At 32.5% G+C, this 16,055-nt stretch overlaps 1 protein-coding gene across 1 annotated transcript; it reads left to right on the forward strand.

Annotated features, from left to right (window-relative positions):
* Window positions 1-2,490: 2,490 nt before the first annotated feature.
* On the forward strand, window positions 2,491-14,681 carry LOC143052219 (uncharacterized). Its single transcript, XM_076225208.1, has 10 exons — window positions 2,491-2,726; window positions 3,363-3,530; window positions 4,664-4,718; window positions 5,129-5,164; window positions 8,206-8,520; window positions 9,480-9,569; window positions 10,943-11,191; window positions 12,873-13,013; window positions 13,490-13,656; window positions 14,407-14,681. The coding sequence occupies exons 1-10, from the start codon at window positions 2,508-2,510 to the stop codon at window positions 14,602-14,604; spliced, it is 1,638 nt and encodes a 545-aa protein (XP_076081323.1). The 5' UTR covers window positions 2,491-2,507; the 3' UTR covers window positions 14,605-14,681.
* The last annotated feature ends 1,374 nt before the right edge of the window (window positions 14,682-16,055 follow it).

Genomic DNA, 16,055 nt, shown 5'->3' on the forward strand with positions numbered 1-16,055 from the left:
TGGAACAGTTGTGTAACAATACAACCTAAGAACAAACTATAACTTTATGTTGAATATGGCCCAACCTAACATTTCGATACAAAATAAATACATCTACCAAAATTAACCAGAGAAGACATGGCTGGTTACTTATATATACAAACAGCAAAAAGGCACTAAGTACAGATCTGAAAGTAATTGCAGTTACTGAGAGTGAGTTAAAGCCAATAACAACAAATAAAAAACTATCATGCATACAAGACTAAATGGTCAAGCAGTACACATCTAATGAACTTAGTCATAATCAATCAGAGAAAAACATGACCTTGTGCAATGCCAAATTCAAGTATCAACATATTGTAGACCAATGGATGTGCATATGTATATAACACTAATATTTCCTTTATAAAGCTTTATATTTCAAGAAAAGGATCTGAATGCTTCAGACCTTGTAAGCAAATACCTTATGTTAATAAGTTTTTTTTCTGTCATATATTTATTGTCCTTGATCTCATCTTCATGATTCAGTGACAGCCTGAAAAAAAATATGTGTTTTTGGTTTAGTGAATTATTCACTTATTATGAGTCATAAGATAACTACATTTGGTATATGGGTTCCTTGCAACGTCTGCATGCTTCACCTCAACCTAATTCCATTGAACAGTGATAAAGGTTAAAGCTACCCGGTGAAGTTCGTACCTCATATACGATAAGCAATAATTCATCTATATTTGGTGTATGTTATGATAGTCAGGTGTACATGTTCGTCTGGCAAGATTCATCTGACCTAAGCCTCATTTGCATGGTTATTTGATTAATTTTTATTTTTCATGTTTTTTGCGTGTTTTTCGAATATTATAAGAAATTTATCAACTGTATTTAGTATATGGAACGATTGTGATGTGTATATATATGTCTTGCAGGCTTCGTGTCACCTTGATCTCATTTTCATGGTTCATTTGTCAATGATTTATCTTTTTAAATAATTCTGTCTTCTTAAACTCTTATCTTTAGGTAAATATTATTGGTCATAATAACGAATTTGCCACAAAATCGGCACATCAAAAGCCTTTTCATCCATCAGCGAATAAGTGTTATATCAAGACCTATACCGGTAGTAGCAGGTAAAACTCAAACATATAAGACACTTACACTATTATGACGAACCATTATCGTATTATGAGCAGCAAATAGTTCAAAGGCACAAAGTACGTTTAATGACCGTATTCTAAATCATGTAAAATCATTTTGTTCAATGTATTTTTTTATTCGAAAACAAAGATAAAATTTGCATAATGTTTATAAAAGTGCAAAATTAACTAAGACTAATACGGGAAATCAATTGTGGTAGTACACTTACACTTAGTATTTAAACAAGATAAATAAGACAACAGCTGTATCCAAACAATATTTACACACATTTGTATCTGCGTGACATGCCGATACATTTTGTTACAAAATGTCTTTAACGGTAAAGCTATTTACATATTAATGACAAGTGACAATGTGTACATAGATATACTTAAGTTGACGATTTGTTGAGATGTTCTTGCCTTTTATGGGGACTAAATAACTGGACAAGACATCATTACAAAAACACGTCTTTATTCTCCATAAGCATATTCATACTTAAAACATCAAAAACAGCATTACGGGTTTGACCTTACACCCTTACCTGGAATAGCCCCGACCTCGAACAGAATTCAACCCTAATACATATGCCCGGGTCCTCCACCATGAGATGTTCTTGCCTTTTATGGGGACTAAATAACTGGACAAGACATCATTACAAAAACACGTCTTTATTCTCCATAAGTACGTTCATACTAAAAACATAAAAAACAGCATTACGGGTCTGACCTTACACCCTTACCTGGAATAGCCCCGACCTCGAACAGAATTCAACCCTAATACATAACAATGTTGTCAACACCTTCGCAATAGGTTAAATAACACGGATATATCATGAATAAACTTATTAATAACCATTTTGTGATGAAACTTCAATTGTAATCGCTAAAAGACAAAGCAACACAATCAAATAGAAATAATAAGAAAAGATATGGTTATATCTGATAATCCAATATTGCACTAAAAAGAAAAACTTTGTCAAATTTAGTGTCAGTGAGTATAATTCTACAGCAACAAAATCTCCCCTTTTATATTGCTCTTAATTATTTCAAACACGCATTGACATTGCATTTATGTAGTGATTTTTGATATACAGACGTATGTGTACATGTCATCTGGATTGAAAGTTCGAACGTCGCGATCTAAATCTAAATCGTTTAGAGTTGAGAAGAAACAATCTGCAATTAACGCCTTATGCTCGAAATAATGAAAAACATTAAGATAAGACTACAAACAAGGTTCTCGATTTGCAAGTTATTTAGTAAAGTTAAATATTGAAAGGTCCTTTTATAAATTTGCACACGTGATAACATTAAACAAGATTACTGAAAATGACCTTTGACCATTGTTTACCTATATTTGGATATGTAGATAATTCCTGATATTGCAATACTAACATGACAAGTCTGAGTGATAAGAATTTCAAAATGGAGATCAAATCTTTATCTCGTACAATACTTATATGTCTGACAACATTGTACACTGCTTTATTTATCATATTGTCTCTTTGGCAATATTACAAAACCTACACACTCAAGCATGAATACCTGTACGAATCAGAAAAGTTACGAGCTCTGGAAACACGGTGTGGTTCGGAGGATACAATGTCATATGAGGTAAGATTTGTTCATCATGCACTACATGCATGTACATGTATAAAATAAATATTTCTTTTAAATTGCGTGCTTGCAAACCATAGCACACAAGATGATGATACACATAAAAGTAATAGTCAACCACAAAATACATATCTACTTTCATACATTACGCGATTGTTGGATAACTGTATCGTCCCGCTCCGGAAAACAATTTATAGTTTATCATAGAGCATTGTCATGAAGAGATATAACTTTGAAATCCATTATTGCCTTATACCGGCCTTGCAGAAAGGAATTATCGCCTATAATATGCAAATTGTGATAACGAGAAATTTTAATTATTACGCCTGAGAGAAGAAAAAATAAGAACATGCACCACAGCACCAAACATCGAGCAAATGTCTGACATGTTAGAAAGCCACAGTAACATTTTGTATACATATTTTGTGAATACTCCAGTCGATCTCTTTATCTTCATTTTGGTTCGTGAAACGGCTTCATATAACCATGTAGCTCTGGAATAAAAACGGAATCATTTATTAGTAAATATGTCGTTCAATTTTAATCAATAAGTAGTCCCTTTTGTTTGAAAAAAATAGAGAATTAAAATACATTACAGTAGAAAACATGTTAGGTTTAATTTCTTGTTTTCAGACAAAAGAAATTATAAATTTCCTTAAAAACACCAAACATCTTCCGAACAATTTGGTAAAAGAAATACTTGAAGTTTTTGAAATTGAGAAGGGAGTTGGGCAGAATCTACACAAAAGACAGACATCATCCTCTCTTCACACTATGTTTCAACAATTGCTAACCATGCAGGTACGTCATAAATAGTAATTTCTTACCATTTATCATAATGTAGTGTCACATATAAAATTGAGAAAGGAAATGGGGAATGTGGTAAAGCGGCAACGACCCGACCATAGAGTAGACAACAGCCGAAGGCCACCAATTGGTCTTCAATGTAGCGAGAAAATCCCGCACCCGGAGGCGTCCTTCAGCTGGCCCCTTAAAAATATGTATACTAGTTCAGTTATAATGGACGTCATACTAAACTCCGAATTATACACAAGAAACTAAAATAGAAAATCATACAAGACTGACAAAGGCCAGAGGCTCCTGTCTTTGGATAGGCGAAAAATTGCGGCGGGGTTCACATATAGTATTTTTAGCTACAGAACGTGTTAAAAGATGCAAAATTACTTTTGATTTTCCACTTTTAGTCTTTGTTAAATTTGCATTTTTCATAACATTGTGCAGAATTAATCATTTGTTTCAAAAAAAGGAAATACCTGGCATGAGTAAAGTTTATCCTGTACTATAAACAAAATACTGCTTATTTTATATGCAACCGGAAGTGACGTACTATAATTTGGTGGTATAACACCTCAAATATCCTATTCTTATGATACACGTATCACAAAGTAGAAATGCATGTGGACGTCAAATGGCATATGCTTTATTATTGACAAATATGAGTTTGAAACATTGATCATATTTATAAAATGTTTTTGTTTTCAATTACACTACTTGTAAACTTAAATATATACGTTACATATCATTTGTGAATATGTTAATGAGGCTTAAAACAGCAAATCAATCAATAAATATGCTACTGCAACTAAGTTTGTAGGGCAGCTGTGAACGTTACACCAAACGTAAAAGATCAGAAATAATGAAATAGTTTTGAAAAAAGGCAAATCAGATATAAAAGTCAGGAATATGACAGCTGTTGTCCATTCGTTTAAAGTATTTTATCATATGATTTTGACATTTGAGAAGGGCTTTTCCGTTTTGAATTTTCGTCGGAGTTCAGTTTTTTTTGTATTTTACTTTTTTTCATTCATTATTCAGACACTTTTTAACCCAGACTACCTAATTTAGAAGTATCTGTTTCGAGGAAGCATTAAACTAAGTTTATGAACTAAATTAGTTACATATTATATTTACAGGAATCTATTCTAGAACAACACTGCACTTCTGGTAATGGTACCGTTTGTTCTCGAGGTGAGTATAAGTAAAATCCGGTTAATAAATGTGTGATCATAGGTTTACTTAATTCATCTTTAAAGAGTAAACTATAGTATAGAAATATGATCTAATGTGGTTTTGTTGAATTGGCCAAGCCGATAATATAATACTTACATAAATGAGGCGCCCATTTGTATTGTTTTTACATAAACGTGTGTGCCTTAAGATTTATTTCACAAGACTAACGAGGCTGTTAACATTAAATATGAACACATTTTCATACGCCTCAAGCTAGCCTCTTGTAAGTTGTTTTTATAACAGCATCTTAACGCCTTTTAAAAATAACCTTCTACGAATGTCCATATTATTTTTGCAACATCTTCAGTATGCGTATGAAGGGCGTAATGTGCCCTCTTTACCATAAAGCTAATGTGTTTCTTTTGTAGGAATCAAAGGACAACCTGGAGCAAAGGGAACAAAAGGTGATTACTACGCTTTCAGTAAAATGAATAATTTTTCATGGTAAAAATTTACCGACACTATTTCGATTTCAAGTATTATCATTGTATATAAGTCACCTTAAAACTCACACTTTCGCAATATCTTAATCTTGAATTCGCATTTTAAAATGAATGACATAAATTTATCGAATTAAAGGATTACAATAAAAAGTAAGTAGATGTGGTATGACTACCAATGTGACAAATCTCTGCAAGAGATAAAAATGACAAAGAATTAAACAAGTTTAGGTCACTGTTCGGCCTTCAACAATGAACACAACTATATTGCATAGTCAGCTTTAAAAGGCTCCTAAATGGCGAATGTAATACTCTCAAACAAGAAAACTAACAGCTGCATTTATGTACAAGATAATAAAACGAAAAACAAATATGATTCACAGCAACAAACGACAACTAGCATTTCATATAAAAAAACCCACTGTTTACCACTTGTTACCTTTCTTTATTTCGGTGGTATACAATATTATTTTTAAAAGAAACAAAAATTGATAAAGGTGAGTCACTTACAGCAAGATCAGTTTAAAATTTACAATAACATATTGTTAAACTTAAACAAACAGATGCATAAGAGACAGTTAAACATCAGAACAAATTAAATTTTAAAAAACCAGGGTAAATGTCAGTAGAATATAGGCAGAAGAAAAGGTGAAAACCAGCAACACATAATTAAACATATAAAGATCTATATAAGTTTTGCCAACAAATATGGAGATTTTGAGCACTAATGACGAAACAATAATTCTCTAAATGCACATCTAGTGCATTAAAATTGGTCTCGGTAGTTTTATATATACATACATAAAGTTGAGAATGGAAATGGGGAATGTGTCAAAGAGACAACAACCCGACCAAATAAAAAACAACAGCAGAGGGTCACCAACAGGTCTTCAATGTAGCGAGAAATTCCCGCACCCGGAGGCGTCCTTCAGCTGGCCCCTAAACAAATATATACTAGTCCAGTGATAATGAACGCCATACTAATTTCCAAATTGTACACAAGAAACTAAAATTAAAATAATACAAGACTAACAAAGGCCAGAGGCTCCTGACTTGGGACAGGCGCAGAAATGCGGCGGGGTTAAACACGTTTGTGAGATCTCAACCCTCCCCCTATACCTCTAACCAATGTAGAAAAGTAAACGCATAACAATACGCACATTAAAATTCAGTTCAAGAGAAGTCCGAGTCTGATGTCAGAAGATGTAACCAAAGAAAATAAACAAAATGACAATAATACATAAATAACAACAGACTACTAGCAGTTAACTGACATGCCAGCTCCAGACTTCAATTAAACTGACTGAAAGATTATGATTTCATCATATGAACATCAGGCACAATCCTTCCCGTTAGGGGTTTAGTATCATACCATCATAACATATATGAGAAGAACATAACCCGTGTCATGCCAGCAACTGTTTTTAGAATAAATGTGTTTAGTTCCGATGCAAAGACCTTATCAATGACTCAATATCAACGCCAAAATATGCAATCTTTAATGACTTGACAACAGTATCGTATTTATATACCTTCTTAATAAGTCTATTCAAAGGTTTTGTAAGTTTCTGAGGTGAATACTGACACCTTTGTGCTTTATAAAGAATATTTCCATAAAAAATTGGATGTGAAATACCTGAACGTATTAGAAGTCTGCATGTTGAGCTATATTTACGAATGATGTCTTTATACCGATGATAAAATTTAGTAAATGTTTTGACTAGTTTGTGATATCGAAAACCCTGGTGTAATAATTTTTCAGTAATACATAAATTTCTCTCGTTAAAATCTAAAACATTGTTACATACACGAGCGAATCGTACAAGTTGAGATATATAAACACCGTAAGATGGTGGCAAGGGAACGTCACCATCTAAAAACGGATAATTAACGATAGGAAATGAAAAATCATCCCTTTTATCATAAATTTTAGTATTCAGCTTTCCATTAGTGATATAGATATCAAGATCGAGAAAAGGGCAGTGGTCATTGTTAGTATTAGCTTTATTTAAAGTAAGTTCAACAGGATAAATTTCATTAATATACATACTGACGTCTTCATTATTGAGAGCTAAAATATCACCCAAATATCTAAAAGTATTATTAAATTTGTTTATCAGATGTTGTTTCGATGGGTCTTTGCTTATTTTTGTCATAAATTGTAACTCATAACAATACAAAAACAGGTCCGCAATAAGTGGTGCACAGTTAGTCCCCATTGGAATTCCGATAATCTGACGATATACGGAATCCCCAAAGCGAACAAAAATGTTATCTAGTAAAAATTCAAGGGCATATATAGTATCAAAGCATGTCCAATTAACATAGTTTTTTTGTTTATTGCTACTAAAAAATGACCGTAAAGAGTTTGAACATATATATTCACATTCTGATTTTTTGAATGCCCATTTAATTAGGTGTGTGAATTTTTTCTTAATGAGAATGTGAGGCAATGTGGTATACAGGGGAGAAAAATCAAAACTTTGAACAGATTCAAAATCACCAATATAAGCATGCAATTATACATTCTAGTATGCTTAACTTCATGTGAACATATAAAGTCATCTAACGGGGTTGGGATCCCGCTTACATGTTTAACCCCGCCACATTATTTATGTATGTGCCTGTCCCAAGTCAGGAGCCTGTAATTCAGTGGTTGTCGTTTGTTTATGTGTTACATATTTGTTTTTCGTTCATTTTTTTTTTACATAAATAAGGCCGTTAGTTTTCTCGTTTGAATTGTTTTACATTGTCTTATCGGGGCCTATTAAAGCTGACTATGCGGTATGGGCTTTGTTCATTGTTGAAGGCCGTACGGTGACCTATAAGTGTTAATGTCTGTGTCATTTTGGTCTTTTGTGGATAGTTGTCTCATTGGCAATCATACCACATATTCTTTTTTATAACAGTTAAATATAACGCAATTTTGGCTTTCGTTAAAAAAAGTCTTCAATGTATACTATCAAATTCTTAGAGCTGTTCTTGACATTATTTATTTTCTGAAGGACCACATGGCTTAAGTGGCGTTAAAGGAAACCAAGGAATACAGGGAGATAAGGGTTTGCCTGGTCTCAATGGACTGGTTGGAGATCCAGGTTATCAAGGACCACTGGGTCCACCAGGAGATAAAGGACAGAGAGGACTTCCGGGTCTACGTGGAAGTCCTGGTATGAAAGGAGAAAAAGGTTTGAGAGGGGACATTGGCGATCCTGTCATAATGGGATTAAAGGGAGAACCTGGAAGTCAAGGCTTAACAGGGTCAAAAGGAGATATAGGTTTAAATGGACCGCCAGGCTTGATCGGCGCAAAAGGTTTTAAAGGTAATTTAAAAGATTTAAAATCAGAAATAAAATAGTTTAAACACGCAATAGCCATTATATCTTACAGTATGTAACAAGTATACCTGCATAGGAACATTTTAGTGAAATAAGTGCATAAGTGTTAGAATGTCGCAAATCCTTTAATTCCGTGTTAAATTGCATATGATATTGTATTTCTTCTGTACTTAAATATTGATATCGTATGATAATCTGTCTATTTCTTATAATACGCTAAACTTCTAAAACGGTTGGTATGCAATGTACGATAAGTCTATTCGTTCGTCCGGTACTGGTCCTGAATAAGCAACAAAATGAGTCGGATATATGAAGTGCCTGTTGGTCCGTATCTAATATAATTCTAACAAAGATTTTGGTTCACTATGGCATGACACTATCTGACTTATCTTTAGCCATTTAATAAAGTTCACATTTGTATACGACTTTCCCGTCTTTTTCCTATCTTAACCATAGAATTAGACTATAATGAAACTTTCTATGAAACTTTATTATATAACTAGTATTACATTAAGCACGTCCGGGTTTTAAAAATCTGATTTATAAAGGTTATCCTTACTAAATCATCTTTAAATTTGTCATTGCTATATTTTTTGGTGTTTGAAAATGGTGTTAAGTTTGTTTTTGTAATTCAACTTAAACGCATTATTTCAATTGATTGAAACGTTTAGATAATATAAGTTATATAATGCCCTCTTTCACCTTCTTTTTTTGTGTTTTGTTGGCTTTTTTGTAATTGAAACAGGATTGTTTAACCTTGCCCCGAAGTATATTTAGTTGTTAGATTTATTTTGGTTTATTATGATTTTGATATAGTCTTGAAGTTATTCAGATCAAATGTGAGCCCCAATGATAATAGTTAACTTCGCCAATTGTATTATTACTATATATAAATGTTGATATATTACCAAAAAAAATATATCATATAGCTTTCACTTTTTCAGGTCAACTTGGAGAAATAGGTCAAAAAGGAGACCAAGGACCAAAAGGCCCTGACGGTAAAGTTTTAGACGAGGACTGTGCTTGTAAATTAAGTAAGTATAATGGCAAGAAAGGAAATTTATATTCAAAATACAAAACATTTGTATAAACTAACATGTTTGATAATATTTATTCACAAATGATATCGGATATGTTCCTTACGTCGTAATTTCAATCCCCTTCCATTTCATGAATGTGACCTACCAAATTAGACTATTTAACGGATTTGTCATCACATAAGCAACATGATGGGTACCTCATGTGGAGCAGGATCTGCTTATCCTTCCGGAGCACATGAGATCACCCCTAGTTTTTGGTGGGCTTCGTGTTTCTTATTCTTTAGTTTTATATGTTGTGTCATGTGCACTTTTGTTTGTCTGTTTGTCTTTTTCGTTTTTAGCCATGACGTTGTCAGTTTGTTTTCGATTTATGAGTTTGACTATCCCTCTGGTATCTTTCGTCCCTCTTTTATTGGTGCAAACAGTGTTCTGTTCATTTTAACCCGAGTTGTATTTCCATCTTAATTCTTTAAAAAAAAATCACGATACGGTTAACGTTTGATTGTCAAGAACAAGTCTGAATTATTGTGGATTTAGTGTCTACAGTTCAATAACATTTTAATGTTGAAAAATGTACACATTGTCTGTAGGTCTGTATCCAGATTTTTACAAAACTCTGAATCCAATATTTACTAAATGCGTTTATATATCACAAATAAACAGCTGCGCCATGAGCGCAGGCTACGCACGTCGTCTTGTGTGTGAATTCTTATTCAATAATCATAAATAGTTCCTGACATACGGCGCGGCATGTGAAACCCCCCTTTAAAAAAAACAAACCCTCAATTACCCTTATATGAAATTTTGAATTATCACCAAAAAGTATTCTGAACTTTAGATTTATATAACAAAGAAGTGTGTACAGTTTTAAGCTATAATCATAAATGGTTTTTGAGCTACGGCACGACATGTGAAAGAAACCAAACCAAACCCCTGTTTTAGTTACAAAGTCCCGTAACTTTTAATCTCATTTTCACTAAAAAGTATACAGATCGTTTGAACATCATAAGAAACAGCTAACTATGTTCAGTTTCATGAAATTTGGATATTTCGTTCTTAAGGTTAGGTGCGACATATTTACGCCGGACAGACAGACGGATAGACGGACACACCGAAAAATGTTGACGGGCGTATAAAATGGCACCAACAGACATAATGAAATTGACAGTGAATCTTAAAATAAGAAGATGTAGTATGATTTCCAAAAAGACAACTCTCCAAAAAACGACATAGTGACACATACATTTTACAACTATAGGTCTTTTTACGACCTTCAACAATGAACATATACCATACTGCGAGTCAGCTATAAACGGCCCTAAAATATAAAATGTAAAACGAGAATTTTTTATGTTTATTTTTTTCAGAACAGCAAAGTAGAAGTAATCAGGGTATCCAAGTAGGTAGCAAAAATATTGTTATTGACTGTAAAAACAGTACAGGATTATTTGGCTTGGTCACGTGGATGAAGGATTCGAGTAGTTTAGACCCACGTGTAAAATTATCGTCTGATAAACATCAATTGACGATACCAGATGTTTTACCAAACGACCAGGGGAACTACACTTGTTTTATAAATGGAAGAAAAATTTCAACTTATGAATTGAAGGTTAAAGGTAATTGAGGAATTAAGTTGACAATTCGCCCTTTTACAATCTAAAGGACTATGGGTAATCTTATTTTGCGTACACTAAAATGAAAATAACGTTACGTCATTGGTTTAATTTCCATTGTTTAGAATGTTTAAACCAATAACAACGTTTTGGTGTACGCTTTTCGAAATATTACCAAGAGTGCATTATATTCTGAAATGGTGAATTACATGTACCTAGATGTAGATGTATATTCTAGGAGACAGTTCATTGCCTACGCACAAAGTGTCTTGATTTTCTTTTATTACAGTATGTACAGATGTGTCGTTATTCAATGATATAAATACATCACAATATTTTGTAAGATGACCTTGTTATAGCTCGATAACCGTTTAGGAGTGTTGGTGTCACAGATTAATACGGAAATGTTCCAATTGCCATAATCCCTATCCCGCCCTCTTCCCTGTGATTAATATATCACTGTATAAGACATCACACTTAATTTGTGCCTGTACGAGCAACAGAACGGGACGGGAGATTTATGTGGATCAGGAAGTATAGGTGATTACTATTTTTTTAAGAAACAAATGTTATAATTTATATAGTGATATTTAATGAACAAATCTTTAGTAGAAGCCTCTGTATTTATTGTCTATAAATCAACAAGTATACAATAAAAAGGTTAAGATTGGGACGCCTTGTGTACAATACATTCATGTTTTCGTCCCCAATACAACAAAATCCCTCCTGAAATTGAGTCAACATTACTGTGCCGGAACATGTTAGCCTTCGCTTTAGCAATCGATACAATGCTTCCAACTTAAAATCAGTTGTAATATAACATTCATATGCCAGTTCAGGAATCTGACAGTTGTTTTACACTTTTTCCGTTGGCTGATAACGTTTGGTTTGTAATTTTTTTTTAAAGACTTCCCATATTTACCTGTTTCGGCGAAGGCGGAAACAGGTCTAAGAACCGATTGACTCCGTCCGTTCGTATGTCCGTTGGCTAACCAGAAGCAAATAACTCCAGCTTCAATTATTATAACGTTATCGATCTTTTGAAGCGATACATAACAACTAATTAATGCCTGCATATCGTTTAGCTCTAACACAATATACATGGAATGTTCTTTCCAAATTTTACAAGAAGTATTTTCCCCTTATCTTCTAAAATTTTCTCTAAATTATAACAAGAGTTTACTACAAGACACCTTATTAAATGAAAGATAGTTTTCCTCAGCTAATGATGTTCGAACCTCACAAAAATGATTCACTCTTATACTTGGTAGGGTAAAACTTATCTACATATCGTAAAAGGTGATGCATCATTTTCCTAACGAACATTTAATATCATATATGCAACATAAATGCCAATTTACAATTTCATACTGTTAGAATAAAAACACAAATGACGTCCAATAAATGTGTAACAGGTATTATACATACTCCTAGTCCAGCCCTTGGCGGGATATTGTATACAATTATCAGAATGAAATCCTGACTATATTAATAGTAAGTAATTGTGAGAATTTTTTACGAAGTATGAAGTAACATAAAAAAACAAGGAACATTCAAAACGGAAAAAACCCTTTATCAAATGGCAAAATCAAAAGCTGAAACACATCACAGCTGATTTTGTTGAATTTACCAAACTTTCTTTTTCTTACACTTCTTGCGTAATTTTGAGGTGTTTTTTTTACAGGTATTACGCAATACAACTGTGATTTTGAAGCAGGAGATATATGTCTATGGAAACAAGTTCCCAGTGACAATTTTGATTGGATATCTCATAGAGCAGGAACAACGTCAACAGCCACAGGTCCAAGTCATGATCATACTATTGGTAAGTATGATACATTGATGATATCTAGGTATAAGGCTGAAACTGTAATTGTTATCTCATCATTAATGTCAAAACTGATCAAAAGGAAAAGAGTTCAATTATTAGTATCAGCAAAAAAGGCAATATCGCGGCGAGCTTTCAATATGAACCATGGCATAAATACTGTTAAATTGTGTAAGATATAAAACATCAAACACTTTCCGACGAATTGATGACATTTGATGATTCAGAAATATGTAAGTAGTAACTGTTTCACAAATGTCATCCATGATGTTGCTGTTTCCAGTAAAAACAACTGGAAATAAGTTATACAAGTATTCAAAGAATAAAAGAAAGAAGATATTATTAATTTCATTGATTTTAGAAAACAAATAATTATTATATCATTAATATGAACGCACAATTGTAAATAAATTGATTTTAATGGTATTTGTCTAAAATGGTATTAGTTTACCCCATTTCTAATATAATTGTAGGTAACGTACGAGGTACATACTTGTATATTGAAACATCAAGTCATAATCAAAACGAATATGCTGATCTGGTATCTCCACTAATGACTGGAAACCAGGACAGATGTTTAAGTCTCTGGTATCATATGTTTGGGTCAGATATTGACCAGCTTGAGATTGGAATAATCCAGGTAAATATTATCAACGAAAACCTGACCTTCCGGAACACCTGATATCATCCCTGGTTTGTGATGGGGGTTCCTGTTGATTGGCTTAGATGTATTTTGTAGACTTTTTCTATTGTCTAGTCGTTTTCCTTTATTCCCTTAGCATTGTCGATTGGTTTTGACTTCTGAATTTTAATATTCTATTAAGCATATTCCGCCTCGTTTTTCCTCTGTGTATGTATACATGACCTTTTATTTATTGTAGCATTGCCAGAATACAAAATTTTAAAAGCGTTGATTACAACGTAGGGATATGTATAAAGATTTTAAGACCAGATCAAATATGTTGCTTTTAAAAACCCTTTCTTGAAACTAAAAATTTTCAAATTCAGTTTATACGCAGAATTTGAGTTCAATTTTAAAATTAATGATCCCCCGTAGAAAAAAGCATTGCTGTTTCATTATCTAAATAAACTCATCATATTAACTAAAATCATTTTTCAAATCAGCATGATGTGGTTGTAATTTTAAGAGATTATTTGCATTCCATTATGATTATGATATTGTACTAGTTTTTTTAATAAAAATTATTGATTAAGGTAATTATTCATGACAAATTCATTATCATATTTGGCTCGGGTCTATATTGTAAGTTTGATGATTTTTGGTATACTAAATTTGTTAATGGAAATGGGGAATGTATCAAGGAAAGTGCTGGTTTGAGTATCAGAGAGTAAACATATTGTGTAATTTATGCTATTATTTTTTTTACAGAAAAACCAAACACCAGCAAATTACCTTGTGTTGCAAGTGTTATCTGGTGATCAGGGATTTCAATGGAATAGAATGAATGTAACATTATCTTCTACTTCTGATTTTGAAGTCTCAATAAGAGGTTACAAAGGAAAAGGTTACCATGGAGATATAGCTATTGATGACATCATTGTCTACGATGGGAAATGTCAAAACTGAGAGGAAATAATAATAAAAGTATTGTTCCCGTATTCTTATAGCAAATATCTAAAAACCTAATAAATTGTTTGGTTATATGAGTATTTCTTATCCATGACACAAAAAACATCCTCAAAATAAAAAAAAACACAATTAGAAATATTGAAATAATTCGAGTGTTAGACTTGTAGTTGATACACAAACAACTTGATCGCTAATTTTGTAAGGGTTCTACTGCATTACACTTGTTTTAGAACCCTCCTGCTCTTAAAATAAATATAATAAGTTCTGTTGGTTTCTACTTTTTTGTGACGGCCATAATTTTTTTTCCAATTGAGATGAAAGTCAATATCTTTCTGAAACACATGAGTATTTCAAATTCGAATTATAAAGGTTCCTCTGTCAATGTCCTGTGTTTTTTTTAATATCTGTCCTTTTTTGTCACTATTTCTATAAGTGATATTGTGTTGCACTTTACAGTTTCTAACATTTCAAATAATAGTAATTAAAAACGCTATAATGTCGACAATTCAACTACAATAAAAAGATAATCCAACCTTTCAATAGAAAATAAACTAATCACTTAACACTTGTTTCACTCGCATCGGTTTTTTGCAGTCAGATAAGAATGTTGTTCTGTTTCATGAAAATTCATATCAATGACTTTGGATGATGCACAACATTAAAAAAGCAGTACCTTTTATTTCTCTCTTGTGCATGTATTGAAATCTGACAATATTCCATGAAGCAAATACTGACACTATTGTCGTTGGTCTTTATTGTTTGTGTAATATTATATGTAGTATAAAAATAAGAAGATGTTGTATGGTCACCAATCAATCGCCATCAGATCAAATGACGTAGAAGTTCACAATTATAGGTCATCGTAGGAATTTCAACAATGAGCAAAACCCATGCCCGTAGTAAGCGTTTAGTTACAATGTTTATTAATATATTCCCCTGGATCCAGAATTCTTCAAAGAAAAACAGATGTCTCATTATGACAACCATAAGAACGTCGGAAAAATGGGATTGCATGTAACAATTGTTTAAGGTTCACTCTCAACTGAAGGTTTGGTCGTTTTTTTACTTTAATCTAATACGTGTAATTGGTAAAATGTAAAAAAAATGTAAAAAAAAATAGTAAAGAAAATTGATTTTGCGTAGAATCATTCACACGATTCAATAACTTCAATTCAGTAATATGATAACTATAGACACATTGTTTTAAAAAAAAATTAAGTGAGTTTCAAACATGTAGAATAGCAGTCGAGTTTACTATCGCATTCAACTATCGTATAAATACAAATGTTTCACTTCTCATAGTAATGAATCATCTTATAAATTTTATGCACTTTTTTTTTTACATAGTCAATATAAATTAACCGGTTAAAAAAAAAAACCAAATTAGTATTTGTACAGGCAAAGGTGAAACAATAGATTTTATTTTAAAGTTGAGGGGAAGAAGTGTT

The sequence above is a fragment of the Mytilus galloprovincialis genome, chromosome 11 (genome assembly GCF_965363235.1).
Source record: "Mytilus galloprovincialis chromosome 11, xbMytGall1.hap1.1, whole genome shotgun sequence".
Taxonomy (NCBI): Eukaryota; Metazoa; Mollusca; class Bivalvia; order Mytilida; family Mytilidae; genus Mytilus; species Mytilus galloprovincialis.